Source organism: Pristiophorus japonicus, chromosome 8 (genome assembly GCF_044704955.1).
Source record: "Pristiophorus japonicus isolate sPriJap1 chromosome 8, sPriJap1.hap1, whole genome shotgun sequence".
Lineage (NCBI taxonomy): Eukaryota > Metazoa > Chordata > Chondrichthyes > Pristiophoridae > Pristiophorus > Pristiophorus japonicus.
The window spans coordinates 17,867,977-17,892,832 of NC_091984.1; the positions used below are offsets into that span (position 1 = coordinate 17,867,977).

General features: G+C 45.2%; 1 protein-coding gene across 6 annotated transcripts in view; it reads right to left on the reverse strand.

The window, feature by feature from the left end:
* nexn (nexilin (F actin binding protein)) overlaps positions 1-24,856 on the reverse strand; it is a 97,350-nt gene that overhangs the window by 51,322 nt on the left and 21,172 nt on the right. For 5 of the 6 annotated variants that reach the window (XM_070886531.1, XM_070886532.1, XM_070886536.1 and 2 more), the window contains exons 2-5: positions 14,861-14,949; positions 3,044-3,235; positions 2,064-2,145; positions 1,826-1,974 (exon numbers count right to left, since the gene is read on the reverse strand). In XM_070886531.1, coding sequence (XP_070742632.1) covers positions 1,826-1,974; positions 2,064-2,145; positions 3,044-3,235; positions 14,861-14,887 — 450 coding nt within the window. In that variant the 5' untranslated portion in view covers positions 14,888-14,949. The remainder of the gene's footprint in view (positions 1-1,825; positions 1,975-2,063; positions 2,146-3,043; positions 3,236-14,860; positions 14,950-24,856) is intronic. The other variant, XM_070886535.1, reaches the window with a different exon arrangement.

A 24,856-nucleotide genomic window follows, 5' to 3' on the forward strand; every position in this document is an offset into this window, starting at 1 on the left:
GTTATTGTGGATACAGATCACTGATGCTTTTAATATAAAATGCCACCTTTGTTTGGTGAATGATTTTAATTTTCCTGCAATTCAGTGGCACACGATGGTTCACCTGCTGTTGTGGTGGGAAGTGCAGCTGAAAGATTTATTGAAAATATATAAGACTGTTTCCTGACTCAACATATTAATGAAGTAACTAGGGAAAATCATATCTTGGATCTGGGGGCCGAAACAGTGTGCATGCAAACCCGTTTTACCTGTTTTCACTGGCGTGATGGGTGAGAGAAATTCCGTTCTTTTCTCTCCGATCCGGAACTCGATCATAAAGGGGGCTGTGACTGGACCCTGAGAGGCGGAAGTTGGGTGCGGAGCAGCGTGACCGCCGCGATTACGTCACCACGGCTCTCCCCTTCACTTAAAGGGGAGGGCCTTCGCCATTTTAAAGCTTCGGCCCACTGGGCCACCAGGGAGGGTTTCAGCCGGGCCAGCAGCCTGGTACCCAAGAGGGGCTGCCAGGCTGCCCGATCCTGGGGGCATATTTGTCGGGCGGACATGGCAGTCGGTATATTTAGTATAGAAGATAAAGGGGCAAACTAATTGAGGTGTTTAAGATGATTAAAACATTTCATAGGATAGAGAGAAACTATTTCCTCTGGTGTGGGGGAGTCCAGAACAAGGGGCATAACCTCACAATTAGAGCTAAGCAGTCCAGGGATGATTTCGGGAAGCAAGTCTTCACACAAAGGGTAGTGGAAATTGGGAACTCTCTTCCCCAAAACTGTTGAGGCTGGGGGTCAATTGAAAATTTTGGATCTGAGATTGACAGATTTTTGTTCGGTAAGGGTATTAAGGAATATGAAACCAAGGTGAATCCCTGCCACAAACTCCATTCCTTAGTCACCTACTCCATCCCTCTCCCTGGCAACTGTCTGAGGCTGAAACAGACTGTTAGTCAGCTTGATGTCATAATTGACCCCCGAAATGAGTTTCCGGCCACATCCACACCAAGACCACCTCCTTCCGTCTCCGTAGCTTCACCCGACTCCGCCCCTGCCTCAGCTCGTCTGTTGCGGCAGCCCTCATCCGTGCCTTTATTACCTCTCGACTTGACTATTCCAGCATACTACTGGCTGGCTTCCCATCTTCCACCCTGCATAAACTTGAGCTCATCCATAGCTCTGCTACCCATATCCCAACTCGCACCAAGTCCTGTTCACCCATCACCCCTGTGCTCACTGCCCTACCTTTTAAAATTCTCATCCATGTTTATATATTCCCTCCATGGCCTCGCCCCTCCCTATCTCTGTAACCTCCTCCAGCCCTATAATCCTCCGAAATATCTGTGCTCCTCCAATTCTGGCCTCTTGCTCATCCCTGATTTTAATCGTTCCACCATTGGCGGGCATACCTTCAGCTGCCTAGGCCTAAGCTCTGGAATTCCTTCCCTAAATCTCTCCACCTCTCAAGACACTTCTTAAAACCTACTTCCTTGGCCAAGCTTTTGGTCATCTGTCTGAATATCTCCCTGTGGGCCTCGGTGTCAGACTTGGGATATTTCACTCTGTTAAAGGTGTTATATAAATACAAGTTGTTGATCAAATGATTGGTGGAACAGATTCGAAGAGGCTGAGCGGCCCACTCCTGGTCCTATGCTCCATTGTTCGAATGGAGCCATTTGTTTTAAATGTGTTAACACCTCATTAGAATAGCAGAGAGGGAAAAATACAAATACCGTAGGAATTCGAAAATATTGCAGTTTGATTTCCAGACCAGAATTCCTAGGATTCAAAATATAATGGTAGCTGTTGTTACAAACAAGGAAAGGCCTCAGTACCTCCGTGCCTTTTTTTGAGAGTTCTCGTTGTAACTTCCTTTTCTCCAGGATGTCCTGATGAATTCTTCTCTTCCGCTCTTCCTCCATTCTTTTCCTCTCCTCCTCTTGCCTGATTTTTTCCATTTCCGCAAACTTGCCTTTAACTGTCCCTGCGGACACAGGAAGGCAGAGGCTCATCTCTTTATGTCCACAGTTTTAAAGCAACAAAAAGGGGTGGATAAATTTTAATCTTCGTTACCTGTCAGTTTTGGGACGTATGCCTTCTTCAGTTCGTTCAATTTGTTCTCATCTTCGTCGTCTGAAGCAAGGAGTTCCCTGAGCTGAAATAGCAAGCGGAGAGAGGTTCGGTGTCATTCTTTCCAACATTAAACTCGAACCAGTAATGGCAATGGTGATATATTGACTGTTACAGAACTGCAACTCAATGGGAGGGGCCATGTAATCTTGTGCGTGCTCTGCGACGGCGATGTAACCGGACAGAAGATTGGGAAAGAGAATCAAGCAAAGCAGACCATAGGGTGAACACATTTGAACTTCTTATTTGTGAGTTTTAGTTAATGTTACAGTAATGTGATTTTTTGAGTTGATTTATTACTATAATGTTAGTGCTATTTTCAGACTCACAAATGTGTGAGCAAAAAATACCAAGTGAAACCACTTGGCCCAAGGAGACTGCAGCCCATCTGCCACCTCAAACACCCACTCCCTCCGCCACTTCAAACACCCACTCCCTCCGCCACCAGCGCACCTTGGCTGCAGTGTGTACTATCTACAAGATACACTGCAGCAACTTGCCAAGGTTTCTTCAACAGCACCTCCCAAACCCACGATCTCCAACACCTAGAAGGACAAGGGCAGCAGGCGCAAGGGAGCACCACCTCCAAGTTCCCGTCCAAGTAACACACCATCTCAACTTGGAAATATATCACCATTCCTTAATTGTCAAAATCTTAGAACTCCTTACCTAACAGCACTCGAGGAGTACCTTCACCACACGGACTGCAGTGGTTCAAGAAGGCAGCTCACCACCACCTTCTGAAGGGCGACTAGGAATGGGCAATAAATGCTGGCCTTGCCAGCAACATCCCGAGAATTAATTAAAAAGTTTCCCCAGACCTGCTGGCAACCTCGATAGTAAAACTAATGAACAAGCTTTGGTCAACAGTCACTCAGAATATGGGCGGAGATAAAGCAAATACGATTTATAGACTAAACGACCTCCTGTTTTATCTTTGTCCATTCTTTCTCCTTTTTATACTGTTCGTTTCTCCTCTTCTTTTCTTCTCCGGATCTCCTCTGGCTCCTTTCCTCCCGCGCTTTTTGCATGGCTTCGAACTTAGTCTTAACATCACCCTTGCCCATCTTTGGCACGTATAATTTATGAACGGGTTTAGATGCAGATAGAAGTCTCTATGTGGATTTAAAAAAAAGAGACACACAGAAAAGGAAGAGGGGGGGGAGAAAAGAGATAAATGAAAGAAGGTAATAAAAGAAAAGGTGCAAGCTGACTTGAGAATTATTAACCAGACGATAGAGAATTTAAGGAATGAAGCAGTAAGATTTCAACTTTCCAATAATTAAAAGGCTTTTACCACTGTTATGTTGAAATCTCCTTAACATTTCCACCAAGATTTCTGTACCTAGCGTAAGAACAACTCATTTGACGCAATTTGTTGGTTAAATGTTCTATTAATAACGCCTTGATGAAAATAGAGAGCAACGGAATATTCCGACACTTTTGTTGCTGATATTGCTAAGAGCAATATTAACCCATTATTGCCAATTGCTGTCAGCCCCTCCCCCATTTGATTTAATGCAAGACATCATCCGTCATCCACTCATTCCAAAAATTACTGTACTCCTCTAACAATTCTTGTATTTAAATAAGCATACCTAAATTAGAGAAGCTAGTGTAAAAGAAAGCCATGATTGAGCTTATGAATGCATGTGTCACACACAAGGACAACGATCAGCTCCAAGGCAGTTACAAGCGAATTAGTCACACAGCACCAGTCGAGACTATTGGGGAAAATATTCATTGAGAGTCCGATGATGACACACAAGTGCATTTGAACGGACAGTTAGTGTTTAATTAGTCGTCCGATCCACCGGTTTCCAAGCTGGGATCCACACGGGAATCCCAAGGGATCTGTCGATATTTACAAGGGGCTCCCGCATGTTTAATTTCCTGCCTGTCTTGGGCCGCTAGCACAGTCTCAAGAATTCTGTGCTCCAGTATTTCTGCACTGTTTTCCGTTGGACATCCGACACCATCTTCATCAAATTAGTACAGTAATTTTTGCAAGGGTGTTAATATTTGTAGGAGGTCCATAAGAGTGTGTTGGTGTTTACAAGTGGTCCCTGAGAGTGTACCATTATTTACAGGGGTCTCTGGGAGTGTACCAATATTTACAGGGGGTCTCTGGCGTATACCAATATTTATAGGGGTCTCTGGGAGTGTACCAATATTTACAAGGGGTCTCTGGGAGTGTACCAATATTTACGAGGGGTCTCTGGGAGTGTACCAATATTTGCAGGAGGTCCACCATGCAGTAGATTTTGAAAACCACAAGTCTAGCCCATAATCAGATATTAACCGCACCTGAAGCCACGGTGACACCAGCAGCTGTGTCACTCGTGCTGAATTTGAATGGTGTTTTTATATTCAGTGCTCTGGTCAAACAATTCTGAACCTGCAATGTTCCTGAAAACAGTAGTTCAATATCAATTGTTAATTTGAACATCGGCCCAATTAATTTCAGCGGGTTCACACTACTGCTAGTCGAGCGGCCAGAGGAATGCCGCGTGAGTGCAGTAACCATTTGCCCGTTGATATCATGGACCGTGAATTCTACCTGTCTAGGGCCGCCAGCACAGTCTCAAGAATTCTGTGCTCCAGTATTTCTGCACTGTTTTCCGTTGCACATCCGACACTATCTTCATCACATTAGTACAGTAATTTTTGCAAGGGTGTTAATATTTGTAGAGGTCAGTAAGAGTGTGTTAGTGTTTACATAGAAACATAGAAACATAGAAAATAGGTGCAGGAGTAGGCCATTCGGCCCTTCTAGCCTGCACCGCCATTCAATGAGTTCATGGCTGAACATTCAACTTCAGTACCCCATTCCTGCTTTCTCGCCATACCCCTTGATCCCCCTAGCAGTAAGGACCTCATCTAACTCCTTTTTGAATATATTTAGTGAATTGGCCTCAACAACTTTCTGTGGTAGAGAATTCCACAGGTTCACCACTCTCTGGGTGAAGAAGTTCCTCCGCATCTCGGTCCTAAATGGCTTACCCCTTATCCTTAGACTGTGACCCCTGGTTCTGGACTTCCCCAACATTGGGAACATTCTTCCTGCATCTAACCTGTCTAACCCCGTCAGAATTTTATATGTTTCTATGAGGTCCCCTCTCATTCTTCTGAACTCCAGTGAATACAAGCCCAGTTGATCCAGTCTTTCTTGATAGGTCAGTCCCGCCATCCCGGGAATCAGTGGTCCCTGAGAGTGTACCAATATTTACAGGGGCTGGGAGTGTACCAATATTTACAGGGGGTCTCTGGGAGTGTACCAATATTTACAAGGGGTCTCATGATATCATGGACAGTGAATTCTGGGCTGCAGTGTTAAGATTGCAATTTCTCTCTGTACAGTTGCTGCAGTTGTCCTCAGTATCATAGAACAGTACAGCACAGAAGGAGGCCATTCGGCCCATCTTTCAAAGAGCAATCCAGTTAGTCCCACTCCCCCGCTCTTTCCCCGTTTCTCTGCAATTTTTCCTCCCTCAATTAATTATCCAATTCCCTTTTGAAGGATATTATTGAATCTATAGCCACCTCCCTATCAGGCAGAGCATTCAAAATTCTAAACACTCGTTGCCAAAATAAATTTTTTCTCATGTCACCTCTGATTCTTTTGCCAATCATAAATCTGCACTCTCTGGTTATTGACCCTTCAGCCATTGAAAACAGTTTCTCTTTATTTATGGTGGGCCAGGGAGTGGGGGGAGAAATAAACTGACCATCATTCTAGGCTGCTGATCGCTGAGTGACTCCTGCTCGATGTACCCACGTGTGAACATCAGGGACCGGCTTAAGCTTAGCTGCCTACTGTGATGCCAACCCACATGGTTGAATAGCCTGCTGACACTCACTGTCAGGGCTCACACATGAAACAATAACCACTTGGGCAAGTTAGCCAAGAGCGATTGGCACCTGTGGAACAAGACAACACGTCAGGAGGGGACGACGATGGGAAAAAGGAGGAGAAAAGAAACAAAGGAATAAGCATTCAAAATGTTTTTACAGTGTTGTATTTTAAACTGGAGATAAACAATTTTGGTCTTCAATCAAGAAACAGGAACTTCCCAGTTGTTCAGCCTGGGCTTGAGAATAGGAAGGGGAAATGTCACAGATTCTGGGGCCGATAGTTCAATGGCGAGTGCTCTCTTCCCAATCATCAGGTGGATTGACACCCCCAGGCAGGTGCCAATATTTGCAAGGGATCCCTGGGAGACTGCCATTATCTGCAGGGGGGCTCCAGGAATCTGCCATTATTTGCAGGGATGTCTGAAAGTGTGCCAACACCTCAATACAGGAAGCCATCTGAAAGGGATCTGGAAGCCTAGGCACAAAGATCATTAGACAACCCTAAGTATAATTCAACAGTGGGAGCTGCTGAGCTCCATGTTTGGAGAAGGCTGAGCACCCTCCCCAATGCACCCTCTGCTCCATGTCCCTCACCTTTCCCTGGAGGTCCCTGCACGTGGTGACTGACACAACTTACAGCACAGAAGGAAGCCATTCAGCCCATCATGCCTGTGTCCACTCTCAAAGTGATCCAATTCATCCCACTTCCCCTGCTTTTTTCCCAAAGTCCTGCAAAATATAGAAATCTACAGCGAAGAAGGCGGCCATTTCGGCCCATTGTGTCCGCGCCGGCCGACAAACAGCCCTCGGTCAGCAGCCTTGAAGGTTACATCTAAACTTATGAACAATGGTGGAAAGATTAAGAACACCCAGCTCAACCAGTCTGCCCCACACTACTGCGACACACTTCACACTGAAACATTCTACACTCCACCCCAACCATAGCCATGTGAAAACTTTCCTTTTCAAGTATTTATCCAATGGCTTTTCAAAAGTTACTATTGAATCTGTTTCCACCACATGTTCAGGCAGTGCCTTCCCGATCATCATAACTCACTGCGTTAAAAAATTCTCATCTCCCCTTCGGATTTTTTACTAATGATCTTACATCTGTGTCTTCTGGTTACCGACCCTCCTGCCACTGGAAACCGTTTCTCCCTGTTTATTCTATCAAAACCCCTCATCATTTGAAACAATTCTATTAAATCTCCCCTTACCACTTAACTGAAGTCCCTCATCCTTGGTACCATTCTGGTAAATAACCTCTGCACCCTTTCCCAGGCTGTGACATCCATCCTAAATTGTGCCGCCCATAATTGGACACAATGCTCGAGCGGAGGACAATTATGTGAAGAATGAACGCGCCTGTCACCTCCTCAGGATGTCCCAAAAAGCTTGACAGCCAATTAAGTAGTTTTGAAGCGTAGTCACTGTTGTAATGTAAAAATGCAGCTGTGACAATTTGTGCACAGCCAGCTCCTACAGCCAGCAATGAAATAAATGATAAGATAATGGCCTAGAAATGCAGTGACGGTGCGCGCATTTTTCAGGCACAAAACAAGCACCTAAGAGTTGAATATGGGGGCGGGGGTGGAGGCACACACATGTAGGTAGTGTACCACCCACCATATTGATAAAGGCAGACAAAGAGGCATCCAGGGTCTGCGCCTGAAGCAGGTGTTAGGCCCTTTACATATATCTAATGCCAGTTGAAGGGCCCCTTTGCAAAATTGGGCTGCTCTGAATGGAGCCAGCACCTGTTATACATGCAGACTAAAAATATACTCTCTGTGTAGTCACTGTATAGTTGCACTTAAGACTTGTTACCTGATGTACTATCAATAATGTTTACACAGTGTATATACTATGCTGGCACCACTAGAGGGTGCAACTGGTGGAGACCGGGGTTTCCTGCCCCTGTGGCAGAGGCTGTCCACCAGAGGGCACTGTGGTGGGAGACCTGAGGGTCATCTGCATAGGTGTGCAGGGCCCAGTATAAAAAGGCTGCTCACCATGCTTGAGCCTCACTCTCGAGTTACAAATGAAGGACCAAGGTCACTACAGTTTGAGTACAACACATTGCCTCGTGGAGTCATTCATAAGTGCATTATTGGCATAATAGCACCGAGCTGGCAGTGTTCAGGAAAAGGTACTATACATGTGGGCTAATTGGCGTTTGTTAAAGGCACTTGTGCAGGAGGTCACCACCAGAAAGGCACTTTTTTTTTTGAATACTTACCCGAATGTGGAGACAGGAGGTGCAGCAGAGTTCTACTGCAGTGGCAAAGACTATTGCTAGGCACCACCTGACCTACACCTCCGATCATCTCTCCCCACACTCCCGATTTCCCCCCCCCCCCCCCCCAGCCCTGCTCTCCCAGGACCTACCTTAGTGTGGCTACCCGTGATGCAGTGACCTGAAATTGAAATCGTTTCAGGAAAATAAGGCCTAATATCAGGCAGTCCAGCCCAAACCAATTTTTGGCCACTCTGTTTTATGAAGTAGATTGAAGGATTAAGGACACTGGGAGAACTCCCCTGCTCTACTTCATCTTTTATGGGATATGAAAGATCCCATAGTGCCATGGGATCTTTTTACATCTACCTGAGAGAGCAGACGGGGCCTCAGTTTAACATCTCATCAAAAAGACTGTGCAGCACTCCCTCAGCACTGCACTGGAGTAATCAGTCTAGGTCTTATGCTCTAGTTCCTGGAGTGGGACTTGAACCCATGACCTTATGAATTGGAGGCGAGAGCGCTACCCACTGAGCCAAGGTTTCTGGTGACGTCCGCGTATTCGTGTATAGATACAAACAATGTCAAGACAGCAGCAGCACCTGTGGCACTGCATGGAGGCCGTATTAATCATCCTCACCATGACAGGAGCTTCAATGGCTACATTTCAGGTATTCTTTATGGCTTCTGAAGATATTTCAAAATACCTATAACATTCTTAAAAAAAAAATCATATGACTGCATCCACTTCCTGACTATAAAACCTTCCTTCCTGTTGTCACACCTTTATGTCAACCATGCCCCCTCCCCCCCCCTGTCTCCCCACCCCACCAGCATTATAAATTCCTATGTCTACATTTATAATGGTAACTGACTATATAAACTCTGAGTTTTGACGACATTGTATCAGCCAATGAGTTGGAGGTGAGGCGGAATTTACGGCAGGGCAGGACTTGCAGCCAACAGTCTATCATACAGCAAGCAGAGTCTATTTACTCAACAAGCAGAGTCTATTTATTCTTGATTAACTGGATTGGTCTTCGAAAGAGCCGGCACAGAATCGATGGGCCTAAAGGCCTCCTTCTGTGCTGTAATATTCTATGATTCTATGATACTCAGCAAACAGAGTCTATTTATAGAATCATAGAAATTTACAGCACAGAAGGAGGCCATTTCGGCCCATGTCCCCGCCAGCCAAAAAAGAGCTATCCAGCCTAATCCCGCTTTCCAGCTCTCGGTCCATAACCCTGTAGGTTGCGGCACTTCAAGTGCACATCCATTTACTTCTTAAATGTTGGTGAGGGTTTCTGCCTCTACCGTCCTTTTAGACAATGAGCTCCAGTCCCCCACCACTCTCTGGGTGAAGAAATCTCCCCTCAAAACCTCCTACCAATTACTTTAAATCTATGCTCCCTGGTTGTTGACCCCTCTGCTAATGGAAATAGATACGTCCTATCCACTCTATCTAGGCCCCTCATAATTTTATACACCTCAATAAGGTCTTCCCTCAGCTTCCTCTGTTCCAAAGAAAACAAACGCAGCCTCTCCAATCTTTCCTCATAGCTAATATTCTGCAGTCCAGGCAACATCCTCGTAAATCTCCTCTCTAGTACAATCACATATTTCCTGTAATGTGGTGACCAGAACTGCACGCAGTACTCTAGCTGTTAGATGCAGGAAGAATGATCCCAATGTTGGGGAAGTCCAGAACCAGGGGACACAGTCTAAGGATAAGGGGGAAGCCATTTCGGACCGAGATGAGGAGGAATTTCTTCACCCAGAGAGTGGTGAACCTGTGGAATTCTCTACCACAGAAAGTTGTTGAGGCCAATTCACTAAATATATTCAAAAAGGAGTTAGATGAAGTCCTTACTACTAGGGGGATCAAGGGGTATGGCGAGAAAGCAGGAATGGGGTACTGAAGTTGCATGTTCAGCCATGAACTCATTGGTGGTGCAGGCTAGAAGGGCCGAATGGCCTACTCCTGCACCTATTTTCTATGTTTCTAACCAGTGTTTTGTACAGTTCAAGCATAACCCCCCTGCTCTTGTATTCTATTCCTCGGCTAATAAAGTCAAGTATTCCGTATGACTTCTGAACCACCTTATGTACCTGGCCTTCAGGGATCTGTGGACATGCACTCCAAGGTCCCTTTGTTCATTTACACTTCAGTGTCCTACCATTTAATGTGTATCCGTTGCCTTGTTAGCCCTCCCCAAATGCATTACCTCTCACTTCTCTGGATTGAATTCCATTTACCACTGTTCTGCCCACCTGACCAGTTCATTGATATCTTTCTGCAGTCCACAGTTTTCTTCTTCTTTATCAACCACACAGACAATTTTAGTATCGTCTGCAAACTTCTTAATTATACCCCCTACAGTCATTGACATATATCACAAAAAGAAAGGGACCTAGTACTGAGCCCAGCGGAACCCCACTGGAAACATCCTTCCAGTCACAAAAACACCCATCAACAATTACCCTTTGCTTCCTGCCTCTGAGCCAATTTTGGATCCAACTTGCCACTTTACCCTGGATCCCATGGGCTTTTACTTTTGTGACCAGTCTGCCATGAGGGACTTGATCAAAAGCCTTGCTAAAATCCATATACACTTCATCAAACGCACTGCCCTCATCGACCCTCCTGGTTACCTCCTCAAAAAGTTCAATCAAGTTAGTCAGACATGAACTTCTCTTAACAAATCCATGCTGACTATCCTTAATTAAGCCATGTCTTTCTAAATTAAGATTTATCCTGACCCTCAGAATTTTTTCCAATCATTTTCCCACCACTGAAGTTAAGCTGACTGGCCTGTAATTACTTGGTCTATCCCTATCTCCCTTTTTAAACAAAAGGTACCATGTTAGCAGTCCTCCAGTCCTCCGGCACCACACCTGTAGCCAGAGACGATAGGAAAATGATGGTCAGAGCCTGTGCTATTTCCTCTTCTGCTTCTCTTAACATCCTGGGATACATTTAATCCGGGCCTGGGGATTTAGCCACTTTCAAAGCTGCTAAATCCCTTAATACTTCCTCTCTCTCTATGTTTATTTCATCTAATATTTCACACACCTCCTCCCTGATTGCAATGCCTGCAGCATCCCTCTCTTTTGTGAAAACAGACGCAAAGTATTCATTAAGAACCATACCCACATCTCCTGCCTCCACACACACATTACCTTTGTGGTCCCTAATAGACCCTACTCTTTCTTTAATTATCCTCTTGCTCTTAATGTATGTATAAAACATCTTTGGGTTTTTCTTGATTTTACTTGTCAAAATGTTTTCATGCTCTCTCTTTGCTTTCCTAAATTCCTTTTTAATTTCACCCGGCACTTTCTATATTCCTCTAGAGTTTCTGCAGTATTGAGCCCTCGGTATCTGTCATAAGCCTCCCTTTTTTCTTTATCCTACCCTGTGTGCCCCTTGACATCCAGGGGGCTCTAGATTTATTAGTCCCACCCTTTTTAAGGGAACATATTTGCTCTGAACCCTCCGGATCTCCTCCTTGAATGCATGACTGCTCTGGTACTGATTTAGCTTCAAGTAGCTGTTTCCAGTCCACTTTGACGAAATCACCGCTCAGCTGATCAAAATTAGTTTTTCCCCAATTGAGAATGTTTATTACTGGTCTATCTCTCTTCTTTTCCATAACTACCCTAAATCTAACTGAATGATGATCACTAGCACCAAAATGATACCCCTTCCACCTGCCCAGCTTCATTCCCAAGAACTAAATCCAGAACCGCTCCTCCCTTGTTGGGCTTGCTACATACTGGTTAAAAAAGTTCTCATGAATGCATTTTGGAAATTCAGCACCCTCTATACCCTTCCCCCAAATTTTATCCAAGTTAATATTAGGGTCTAAACTTAATCTCCATGAACTACAGCAAACAGAACTCATGACCAAAACTACAGCAAAGTCTCCCGATAAAAGCAGAGTTTCTCCAGCAGAACGCAGTGTGTGGAGGAGTGTTACACAATACAAATTATGTCTGTAAAATCAACCCCAGTCACTTACAGCAGTGCGGTCTCCAGGCGTGATTGTCGGGGGGAATTACCCAATCATCACCATTCTGGCCGGGACTTGTGGTGTCACTGTATGCAGTCATATTAACTTGTCACTCTGCAATCACACCCTCCCACCAATGTTGGCGCTGTAACGCCTCAGTTTTGCGGCTCCCAGCTCCTCAGCCCATGTTGCAGTGAAATTTCAACGGGACTAACTATTTGTACTACACTTCTTTTGACAGACAGCCATCCATCAAGCCTCGCACCCCCCCCCTCCCCCCCCCCCCCCCCCCCGCACCCATACTGCACTTTTTTGACCGACTGGTGACAAGCCCCGCCCCGCCAAGTCCTGCCCTCCTCCCGGCCAAATCATTCCATGCGCGGGGTGCCGAGCAGCAGAACCTGAGGCTCTGACTCTTTCCCCACCCCCACCTCCCCCCCATCCTCCTCCCCCGGCCGGTGTGGGCCGACGGTGTCGGTCTTGGACCCGAAGGCTGGGGGTGGTGGGGGGGGGGAGAAGATAGAGGGAGAGAGACTGGGAGTGGGGCGGGGGGAAGAAAGAGAGACACCTGGGGGAGGGGAGAGAGAGTCACCGGGAGTGGGGTCGGAGGGGAGAGGGGAGAGAGGGAATTCGGGGAAGACGTATCACATTCTTCCAACCCCCTACAAGGGACATCGTTGGAGTGGATGATATCCAGAAGTCACGACACTGTCACTATTCACTTCGTACCCAATAAACCTGTTAACAATCCGTACACAATACCCCATCTATGGGGTGGGGGGGGGGGTGATAGAGGAGGATGTACTTAGACTGGGGTATGGGACTTTGGCTGGCCCTTGCTGTCTTCTGGGGAGCTCTATCCTTTGTCGCTTCAGGAAGTCAAAGTGGATTGAGTTACAATTTGCAAAGTCAGTGAGACCTTGCGATAGGCGGTTCCAGTGACGCATTCCTGCTTAATTGTGGCTTAATTATCCAAGAGGACCAAAGGGTGGAGCATGGCATCCATTTTGGCAGTACAAATAAACGCGTCCAATTTCAACACTTTCAAACGACACTACTTCTCTGCTAAAACTGCTGTCAGTTTTGCTATAAAATCAAAGTATTATATTAAAATAAGGATCGAATGTATGGCTTGAAAATAAGGACTGAATTATGTCTGAATGGCCTGGTCCTTGGACCCTCTAATTTCGCTTGACCTGATGCCCTGGGGGTAATTTCGATTTTGGGCACCAGTGTAAAATGAGCGATATCGAATCAGCAGCCTGTTGCACATCTCTCCTTATGTTTATTTCAAAAATGATAATTGGAAATGATGTATAATGTGCGGATAATTTGATATTGGCCATTTTACACTATTGCCCAGATTCAGAATTATCTTCCCTGTGTGCAATTTCCCGGGGGTATCAAGTAGTTTATTTTTTTAAATAGGCACTACCAAGATTATAAGGGAAGGAAATGTGCTCTGCAGACCCTGGTCTGGCCTATACATGACTCCAGTCCCACACCAACATGGTTGACTCTTACCTGCCCTCTGAAGTGGCCCAGCAAGCCACACTCAGTTGTGTCAAGCCTCAGGGCAACTAGGAATGGGCGATACATGCCAGCCTTGCCAGCGACAAGAATGAATTAACATTTTTTATTCAGGATTTTAAAAGATGTATTCTTTGTACTTTCTTAAACCCCTGCTATGTTTTTTTTTAATAAATTGCCCCCCAAAAAATGAGCCAATCAGTTTCAGGTGTCTCAGACAGTCAATTCTTAATAAATGGATTTTAGGTGAGGTGTTCTTGGAGATGGTCTGGATGGTAGAGACAGTTCTTCACCCTCTCCTTCCCCATATCACTCTGTGTCATCAGTAACCTCTAGAGACATCCTTTCACTGCAAATATCAAAAAGGTGCTTCACAGCACAGCAAATAAGCAGACTAGGATTAGACAGTAGTTATGCATACAGAACAAGGCAAGCGAATTTCAACCAGTGAAGCTGGCACTTGTCAATAAAGCACTGCATAACTTAAGGATTAGTGAGTGGAATTAATTTCAACAGGCTCTGTTGTATTATTTATATCGCACCACTCTATTTGGTACCAGAATTTTATCTGTCTTTTTAGGTGCCTACGCTTATCAATTTTGTGCTGGTCACATGAGAGACATTGGTTGGTACTGGCGCTGGGGAATGAGACACCTTGAGCTTCAGCATCCGGTGCTCACAGGCCAGGTGTAGATATGGGATAGATACAGAAAAGAGCTTCCTCTACACTACTCCAAAAACAGGTTCCCCAGATCACAGCACTAGGGGAGAGGGAACAGTGTGGCATTCCACTCCCACCCCCGTCATCCATCCTGCGACCTCTTCCAAGCAACGTTGCCAATTAACGTGGAATTAAAGGGCAGGCTAGCTTGAAATTGATCTGTGCAGCATCAGTAACAAAAGCGTTAATGAAATTCCATTGACTTCTAACGGGTTAACGCCTGAATTTCACGCAGATGCAGTAACTTGTTCAACACTGATACACCATAGTATAACTTCAATCCCGCCGGATTTTTTGGAAGGAATTTTGTGGTTTTTTTTTACAAAGAAGCAAAACAAGAGCTCTGCGGAAATCGGTCCACGTGCGGCCGCTCCAGACTCACCTCCGTTTTCTGTGACACGTCGGTCATGGTTGCTTCTCGCTCTTATCGGACCTGGTTTCAGATTAAACGCCTTCAGCCTCACTTCGCACCTAAAGAGAAACTAGACGTTACTTATCGCTCTTCCGCGTCCCTTCACATTGACCAGCCAAGCAAAGTGAACCAATCCAACCGGCACGGGGGCGTGGCCGCGGGGCACGGGGGCGTGGCCGCGGGGCACGGGGGCGTGGCCGCGGGGCACGGGAGCGTGGCGGCTACGTTATTGTACTAGTAATCCAGAGATTACGCAAGTTTGAATCCCTTTGAATATTTGAATTCAGTTTTAACAAATCTGGAAATAAAGAGCTGGTGTCAGTTGAAGTGACCATGAAGCTGTTGAATTGTCATAAAAATTCAATGGGTTCACTGCAGTCCTTCAGGGAAGAGAACCTGCCGTCATTACCTACTCTGGCCTGTAGGTGTCTCCAGTCCCCACACTGGCATGGTTGACTCTAAACTACCATCTGAAGTGGCCAAGCAAGTCACTTTCAGTTGAATCAAACCACTACCAGCAGCTCAAAAAGAAAGCCCACTCACCACCTCAGGGCGACCAGGGGTGGGCAATAAATGCTGGCCTTGCCAGCGACACCCACATCCCGAGAGCAGATAAAACATAAATTAGGCCCTCCTGATTCTGAGCCTGTGTGAAGGCAGTAAAGTTCAGCGAACACACGCTACAAGGGAGATTGGCCACCAGAAAAGGTGATTGGAATAATGGTAAGTGACAGAAAATGTGGGATCAACCTCCAAATGTACTGTTCTGCGTTTCTGCACTGTACACGCTGGGCTGATTGTTTTAAATGCGGGTCCTTCCCAAAGCGACAACCTTTGTGCACCATGATCAAAGTGATTTGCTGCATGTCAGAACTTTGATCGTTGCCCATCCACCAATTGGAGCCCGACCAAATTTCTATTCTGAGCTACAACACTGAACTGCCCTGTCTGAGTTTGTGTTTCTGTCTCCCTTTCAGTGTTCCTCTTTGTGTCTCACTCTGTCTGTCTGTATGTCTTTGTGTATCTGTGTCTCTCTGTGCCTCTATCTCTCTCTCTCGCTCTCTCTCTCTTCACATGTCTAACAGATGCCTTTAGACTGTGGCATGCATGGTATTTAAATAGCCAGGATAAGGTTAAGTGTCCAAGATGCAATTTAGATTCCTTTTCAATGCAACACTGAAAAATGTTGTACCCTGCAAACGAATCAGCAACTTATTCCAGTCTTAAAATTACGCTCTAATAGGTGTTTGGATGTCGTCGAGCATTTTGTGGCAGCCGCAGTCACTCCTCCATTAAAGCAACATTTATGAAGACATTTTGAACCGGAGGCTTTACCACCCTTCAACCTTCTTACTAGCAAATATCTGTGTCCCCAATTTTCTCCCCTCTTGCCTAAAGGGTCCTGACTATTTTGGAGTAGGGTCCTACAGCTGGCACACGCCCTCTTGTACCCCATCGCCCCTCTCACACCCTCCTGCCCAAATTCAACAGGTTATCTGACTGCAGTGGGCAGAGGTGTCAGCATCGATAAAGAGTCGGAGGTGGGGCAGTTTTAGCACACATTAATGGTGTGCGAGGACGTGTCCACCTTGTCTCCCTTCCCCGGCTTATGGTGGGGGGCCATCACAGCCAAGCCTGGTCCTGACCACACCCGACGCCCATTCACGTACACTTCTACTGGGGGCAGGGGGACGGTGGGGGTGGGGGACTGGACAGCCATCAGGAGCAGTAAAGTCAGGGCTCGTTCACTCTCTGCTCCTCCTCCGAGGGCACTGAGGCCAATTGTAGCGGCCCGACTGAAATTTAACTCCACGAGCAAACGTGGATCTTACAGCAGTGTTGCAATCAGCATCATCTTCAGAGGCTGTTTAACAGCAACACTTGTGTGGCATTCCTGTAAATGAAAGGCACTTTACAACAACAACTTGCATTTATATAGTGCCTTTAACGTAGTAAAACGTCCCAAGGCACTTAACAGTAGTGTTATCAAAAAAAGTATGACATCGAGCCACATAAGGAGATATTAGGACAAAGCTTGGTCAAAGAAGAAGGTTTTAAGAAGCGTCTTATAGAAGGAAAGAGGGATAGAGAGGCTGAGGTTTAGGGAGGGAATTTCAGAGGTAGGGCCTAGGCAGCTGAAGGCATGGCCACCAATGGTGGAGCGAAGGAAATAGGGGATGCGCAAGAGGCCAGAATTAGAAGAGCGCAGAGATCTCGGAGGGTTGTAGGACAGGAGGTTACAGAGAGACGGGCGAGGAGAGGCCATGGAGGGTTTTGAACACAAGGATGAGAATTGAAAAATTTGAGGCATTGCTGGAATTGGGGCTAATGTAGGTCAGCGAGCACAGGGGCGATGGGTAAAGTGGGATAAATACCTATTCCATTTCTGTGCTGAACTTTGCTAAAGTAAGACTGTTGTCTAGGAATTTATACAAGTTGGCAAAGTCACATCCTAACAAATGTGCAGACATTTCTAGGAGCCCATATAAGTTCACGAAATTACCAACCCAACATATTTTGTAGCTGATCAGAAACTAGGTATTCTGCCCTGTGTTTGAGAATATTTCAGTGCTCATTAAATCCCTTTTGCTGGATTTATATTCTTTACAGCTGAACTTTTTGTGGATTGCTTTGTGGACAATCAGCAGGCTGCACTTCCATTAGGAAGGATCCATCAAAGCCTCGGTGACACAACCAAAACCCAGCACCCACAGAGAGGCCAGCACCACGCACCAGCATTACTCACCGCAATCAATCGCCAGACTCAGTCCACAACCACACACACTGAGCAAAGCTCACTGACTGACTACCACACGCTGTAACATACACACTATACTATGCGCAATATACCATACACACTATACCACTATACCATGCGCAATATTTCATACACACTATACCATATACACTAACATTCACAATATACCACACACACTATACCATACACACTGTACCATGTGCAATATACTATACTATGTATAATATACCACTATACTATACACATTACACCATGCGCAATATACCACTACACCATACACACTGTACCATGCGCAATATACCACACGGCACCATACACACTGTACCATGCGCAATATACCACTATATCATATACACTACACCATGCACAATATACCACTATACCATGTGCAATATACCATACACGCTATACCATGCACAATATACCACTATACCATATACACTACACCATGCACAATATACCACTATACCATACACACTGTACCATGCACAATATACCACTATACCATATACAGTACACCATGCACAATATACCACTATACCATGTGCAATATACCATACATGCTACACCATGCACAATATACCACTATATCATACACACTGTACCATGCACAATATACCACTATACCATGCGCAATATACCATACACGCTATACCATGCACAATATACCACTATACCATACACACTACACAACATGTATTTATATAGGGCCTTTAACGTAGTGAAACGTCCCAGGCTCTTCACAGGAGTATTTTGCGATAAAAATTTGACACCACGCCACATAAGTAGAAATTAGCACAGGCTTGGTCAAAGAGGTATGTTTTAAGGAGCGTCTTGAAGGAGGAAAGAGAGGTAGAGAGGCGGAGAGGTTTAGGTAGGGAGTTCCAGAGCTTGGGGCCCAGGCAACAGAAGGCACGGCCAACAATGGTTGAGCGATTATAATCAGGGATGCTCAGGAGGGCAGAATTAGAGGAGCGCAGACATCTTGGGCGTTGTGGAGCTGGAGGAGATTACAGAGATAGGGAGGGGCGAGGCCATCGAGGGATTTGAAAATATGAATGAGAATTTTGAAATCGAGGTGTTGCATAACCGGAAGCCAATGTAGGTCAGCGAGCACAAGGGTGATGGGTGAGTGGGGCTTTGAGCGAGTTAGGACACGGGCAGTCGAGTTTTGGATCACCTCTAGTTTACATAGGGTAGAATGTGGGAGGCCAGCCAGGAGTGCATTGGAAAGGTCAAATCTAGAGGTAGCAAAGGCATCAATGATGGTTTCAGCAACAGATGAGCTGAGGTAAGGTCAGAGACGGGCTATATTACAGAGGTGGAAATAGGCGATCTTAGTTATACTGCGGATATGTGGTCGAAAGCTCATTTCAGGATCAAATATGACACCAAGGTTATGAACAGTCTGGTTCAGCCTCAGACAGGAGTTGGGGAGAGGGATGGAGTCAGTGTCTAGGGAACAGAGTTTGTGATGGGAACCGAAAACAATGGCTTAGGTCTTACCAATATTCAATTGGAGAAAATTTCTGTTCATCCAGAACTGGTTGTCGGACAAGCAATCTGACAATTTAGAGATAGTGAAGGGGTCAAGAGAAGTGGTGGAGAGGTTGAGCTGGGTATCATCAGCGTATGTGTGGAAACTAACGCTGTATTTCTGGATGATGTCGCCGAGGGGCAACATGTAGATGAGAAATAGGAGGGGGCCAAGGATAGATCCTTGGGGGACACCAGAGGTAACGATGCAGGGGTGGGAAGAGAAGCCGTTGCAGGTGATTCTCTGGCTACGATTAGATAGATAAGAATGGAACCAGGCGAGTGCAGTCCCACCCAGCTGGACAACCGTGGGGAGGCATTGGAGGAGGATAGAGTGGCCAACCATGTCAAAGGCTACAGGCAAGTCAAGAAGGATGAGTAGGGATAGTTTGCTTTTGTCACTGCATGCGTAATATACCACTACAACATGCACACTACACCATGTGCAATATACCATGATACCATATACACTGCACCAAGTGCAATATACCACTATACCATACACACTGTACCATGCACACTATACCATGTGCAATATACCACTACATCATAGACACTATACCATGCATAATATACCACTATACTATACACACTATGCCATACGTTCTATACCACTACACCATGCACGACATACCACTATGCCATGTGCAACATACACACTACATAAGGCACATTGTGCAGCAGGAATGTGATGTATATTATTGAGCTGTGACCAAAGAACAATGGCAATAAAATGCACTTCACAAGAGGCAAACATTTTGGAGTGTTGAACCTGGAAATAATTGTTTGTGATATTAACATACAAATGCTTAACTCGCTCACTTGATATTCATTAATATTAACCTATAAATTTTAAATGAGTTAACCATTAAAATACGGGGCAAAGGAAAGATAGAATAAACTTGTATTTCGACACTCCCTCTGCACATCCTCAGAAGGGTTATCAGCTGATGGAATGTTTCTGAATGTAGTCACTGTCGTTATGCAGGCAAAAGCATCAGCCAATTTGCACAAGGCAAGGTTCCACCAACAGTAACTGAGATGAATGACAAGTTAATCTATTCTTGGTGTCATTGATGGATGGAGGAATGTTGGCCAGGACACCAGGGGAAGTCCTCCATTTTTCCACTAATGCTGTGGAATCTTTTATATCCACCTGAACAGTCAGTTGGGGCCTCGGTTTAACGCCTCATCTAAAAGACGGCACCACCAATAATGCAACACCACATCAGTACTACACTGGAGTGTCAGCCGACATGATGTGCTCAAGTCCCTGGAGTGGGGCTTGAACCCATAACCTTCTGACTCAGAGGCATTGCAGCGTACTAACACATTAAATGTAGATCTGCTAATATTGCCTAGTCATTTCCAGGTTTAATATCTGAGTTTGTATTCTGTGGATTAATAGTACTGGCATGAATTAATTTTAGATTGACACGGATGGAGCTGAAGCCTTGTGCACCTCCTTATCTAATTTCTATTTCTACTAATTAGAGTAGATGAGCTATGGTTGCTAATATTATACATTGCCCTACATATTATCACATGCATTTAGTTAGTAACAAGTTCCAAAAATAGTACTGCTGGAAGGTACTGGACTAAATATTCATTTAAATCTCGTTGACTGATGCTTTGCAAGTTGTAGGTAGTTAGACTTCCTTTACCCATTACACATTGTGACGATTGGAGATACCGTGTCAGAATATTATTTCTCCAGCCTCCCCCAAACAATTTTCAGCATTTGTCAGTGTGATGGCCACATTTTCAGCAACAACAATCCTATGTATCTTTGTACCAAAATCTGGCAGTCAGTTTCAATGTTCGTTAGTGCTAGCTGATTCCTCAAGTTGTAGAGAATACACATTATGGTCTGGTGCTAAGTCCCATTCATCCATCACCCCTGTGCTCGCTGACGTACATTGGCTAGGGGTAGGGCCCTGATTCTTTGCTGTCCTTTTGATGGACAGCTCTAATCTGTAGCCAGGAGCTCGTGCTTCAGATTTGGAAGCCTTCATCAATCATTCTGAATCTGACATGATAGGGAAGGTCAGAGGTCAGTTGGATGTTCAGTGTTAGAACAAGAGGAGCGTCTTTGCTGTTTTTGATATTAGGAGAATAGGAAAGCACAAGGAGACACGTTGCATGCCCTGAAACCATGGGCATGGTAGCCTAGTGCTTACGGTGCTGGACTAGCGCCCATGAGATTGTGTCGTTTAAATCCAACCATGGCACTTTGGGAAATTCAATTCTGGTCATTTGTGGTAAAATGACCATGTTTTTAAAAACACAACTGGTTCACTAATGTCCTTCAGGGAAGGGACTCCTGCCTGGTAGGGCCTGCATGAGACTCCAGTCCCACTCTACATGGTTGACGCTTAACTAAGGATGGGCAATAAATATGACCTTGCCCATATTTATATTTTTTAAACATACAACGGCTCTCCTCCTGCTACAAGTAAACAACACTGGGTCGTAGGGAGCACAGACTTGCTTACAGGAGTGATCTGGCATGCTGAATCGAGGGAAAATATCTAGTGTAAAAAACCCCAATGAGACAGGCAGGCTATTCAACTATGGGGGCACAACAACCAATGCTGTACTCAGCCAATGTCCAGACACACGCACTTTCCAGTGGAGATCACTGGACAGCGATAAAGAGCAGCAAGGCCAGTTGATTTTCTCCCTAATTCAAGTGCTCAGAGGCTAATTGCAATATCCTCATTATCCACCTGAATTAAATCACTACAGAACAGCCATGAAAGCTGGGGCATTCTGATCTGTATAACTCTGGGGGAGAGAGGTCCCGATTTCCACCATCCTTTGTGTGAACAAGTGTTTCTTGATTTCACTCTTAAATGGCCTAGCTCTAATTTTAAGATCATGGCCCCTTGTACAGGATTTCTCTTGCAGAGGAAATGGTTTCTCTCCATCTACCCTATAAAATCCCGTTATCATTTTAATCACCTCAATCAGATCAACCCTCAATCTTCTGAATTCAATGGAATACAAGCCAGGTTTATGCAACCCATCGTCAGAATGTAACCATTTAAGCTCCAAATAGAAAGGGTGGGACATTTCTGAAACAACTGTTTCTCACTGTCTCCAAATGCTTCATCTAGTACTTAGTATTCCGTAGTATTTACAGCACAGAAACAGGCCATTCGGCCCAAGAGGTCCATGTCAGTGATAATCCTCCACACGAGCCCCCTCCCAACCCTCTTTATCTAACCCATCAACATAACCCTCTATTCCTTTCACTCATGTGTTTATCTAGCTTCCCTTTAAATGCATCTATGCTATTTGCCTCAACTACTCATGTGGTAGCGAGTTACACATTCTAACCACTCTCTGGGTAAAGACATTTCTCCTGAATTCCCTATTGGATATATTAGTGACTGTCTGATATTTATGGCCCCTAGTTCTGGTCTCGCCTGCAATTGGAAATATCTTCTCTATGTCTACCCTGTCAAATCCTTTCATAATCTTGAAGACCTCTATCAGGTCACCCCCTCAGTCTTCTCTTTTCTGGAGAATAGAGCCCCAACCTGTTCAATCTTACCTGATAACCTCTCAGCTCTAGTGTCATGTATGTATGTATGTATGTTTGGGGTTACTAGCCACCAGGTGGCACCACTGTCAGAGGTCAATGGACTGTACGCACGCATGTGCGGGGCCCAGGTATAAAAGGCAAGCTATCATGTAATGTAATCACTTTGGGTCCTAATAAAGCAGAGCCAGGTTTGCACCTGTGTTAGTTTACAGTATTCAAATCTATCGAGTTATTACATACATAACATTTGGTGACGAGGTAACTTAAGAACCTTCGCATGCAAAAATGAGCACAATTGGAATTCTGGAGAGATTTGTGGAGGGAGAGGACTAGGCAGGTTTTGTAGCTCGCCTGGCCCAGTACTTCGTAACCAACAAAATGGAGGAACCCACTGACGCAGTTAGGCGCAGGAAGGTCTTCCTCACTGTTTGCGGTCCGAAAATGTATGGACTCAGAATCTTCACTCGCCTGCAAGTCCAACGGACAAGGAATATATGAGGAATTGTGTGCTCTGGTACGTGCGTGATCATCTCAAACTAGAAGAAGGCATCATCATCTCACGATATCGATTCTACACACACGTTCGTTCTGAGGGCCAGGATGTGTCGGAATTCGTTGCCGACCTAAGATGTCTAGCTGGACTGTGTAAGTTCGAAAACACGTTGGGAGACATGCTGCGAGACTTCATTGCAATCGGCATCCACCATGAGGTGATTCTGTGTAAGCTATTGGCGGCGGAGACGCTGGATTTGAGCAAGGTCATCACGATGGCCCAGGCATGCATGACGATGGACAAAAATTTAAAGCAGATATCATCGAAAAATCGGAACTCGGCAAGTACTCTAAACAAGATTGTATCATCATTTGGCAGAGCTGCACATGGCAAGGCCTACTCGACTGTGTATGTGAAACCTGTGGCATCCCAAATTCCGCCAATGGGAATGAATCCGATTTCACCGTGTTAGCGTTGTGGGGGCAATCATTGGCCTCATCAGTGTTGGTTTAAACAGTACATTTGTTCGAGACTGGGGCATCTCCAGCGCATATGTCCGCAACTGAGCAAGCGTGCTACAACACAACACGTGGAGGATGATGACCTGTATAGCGCGGATCCGGATATGCAATCCGAGATACCAGAGGAGGAAGTGTGTGGACTGCATTCATAAGAACATAAGATAAGAAATAGGAGCAGGAGTAGGCCATATGGCCCCTCGAGCCTGCTCCGCCATTCAGTAAGATCATGGCTGATTTGATCATGGACTCAGCTCCACTTCACTGCCCGCTCCCCATAACCCCTTATTGTTTAAGAAACTGTCTATTTCTCTTAAATTTATTCAATGTCCCAGCTGCCACAGCTCTGAGGCAGCGAATGCCACAGATTTACAATCCTCCGAAGAAATTTCTCCTCATCTCAGTTTTAAATAGGCGACCCCTTATTCTAAGAACATGTCCTCTAGTTCTAGTCTTCCCCAGCAGTGGAAACATCCTCTCTACATCCACCTTGTTAAGCCCCCTCATAATCTTATACGTTTCGATAAGATCACTTCTCATTCTTCTGAATTCCAATGAGTAAAGACCCAACCTACTCAACCTTTCCTCATAAGTCAACCCCCTCAACCGGGGAATCAACCTAGTGAAACTTCTCTGACCTGCCTCCAAAGCAAGTATATCCTTTCGTAAATATGGAAACCAAAACTGCACGCAGGTGTGGCCTCCCCAATACCTTATATAACTGTAGGAAGATTTCCCTGCTTTTATACTCCATTCCCTTCCTGATCACTTGCTGTACTTGCATTCTATCCTTTTGTGTTTCATGCACAAGTACCCCCAGGTCCCGCTGTACTGCAGCACTTTGCAATCTTTCTCCATTTAAATAATAACTGGCTCTTTGATTTTTTTTTATGCCAAAGTGCATGACCTCACACTTTCCAACATTATACTCCATCTGCCAAATTTTTGCCCACTCACTTAGCCTGTCTATGTCCTTTTGCAGATTTTTTGAGTCCTCTTCACACAATGCTTTTCCTCCCATCTTTGTATCGTCAGCAAACTTGGCTACATTACACCCAGTCCCTTCTTCCAAGTCGTTAATATAGATTGTAAATCATTGGGATCCTAGCAC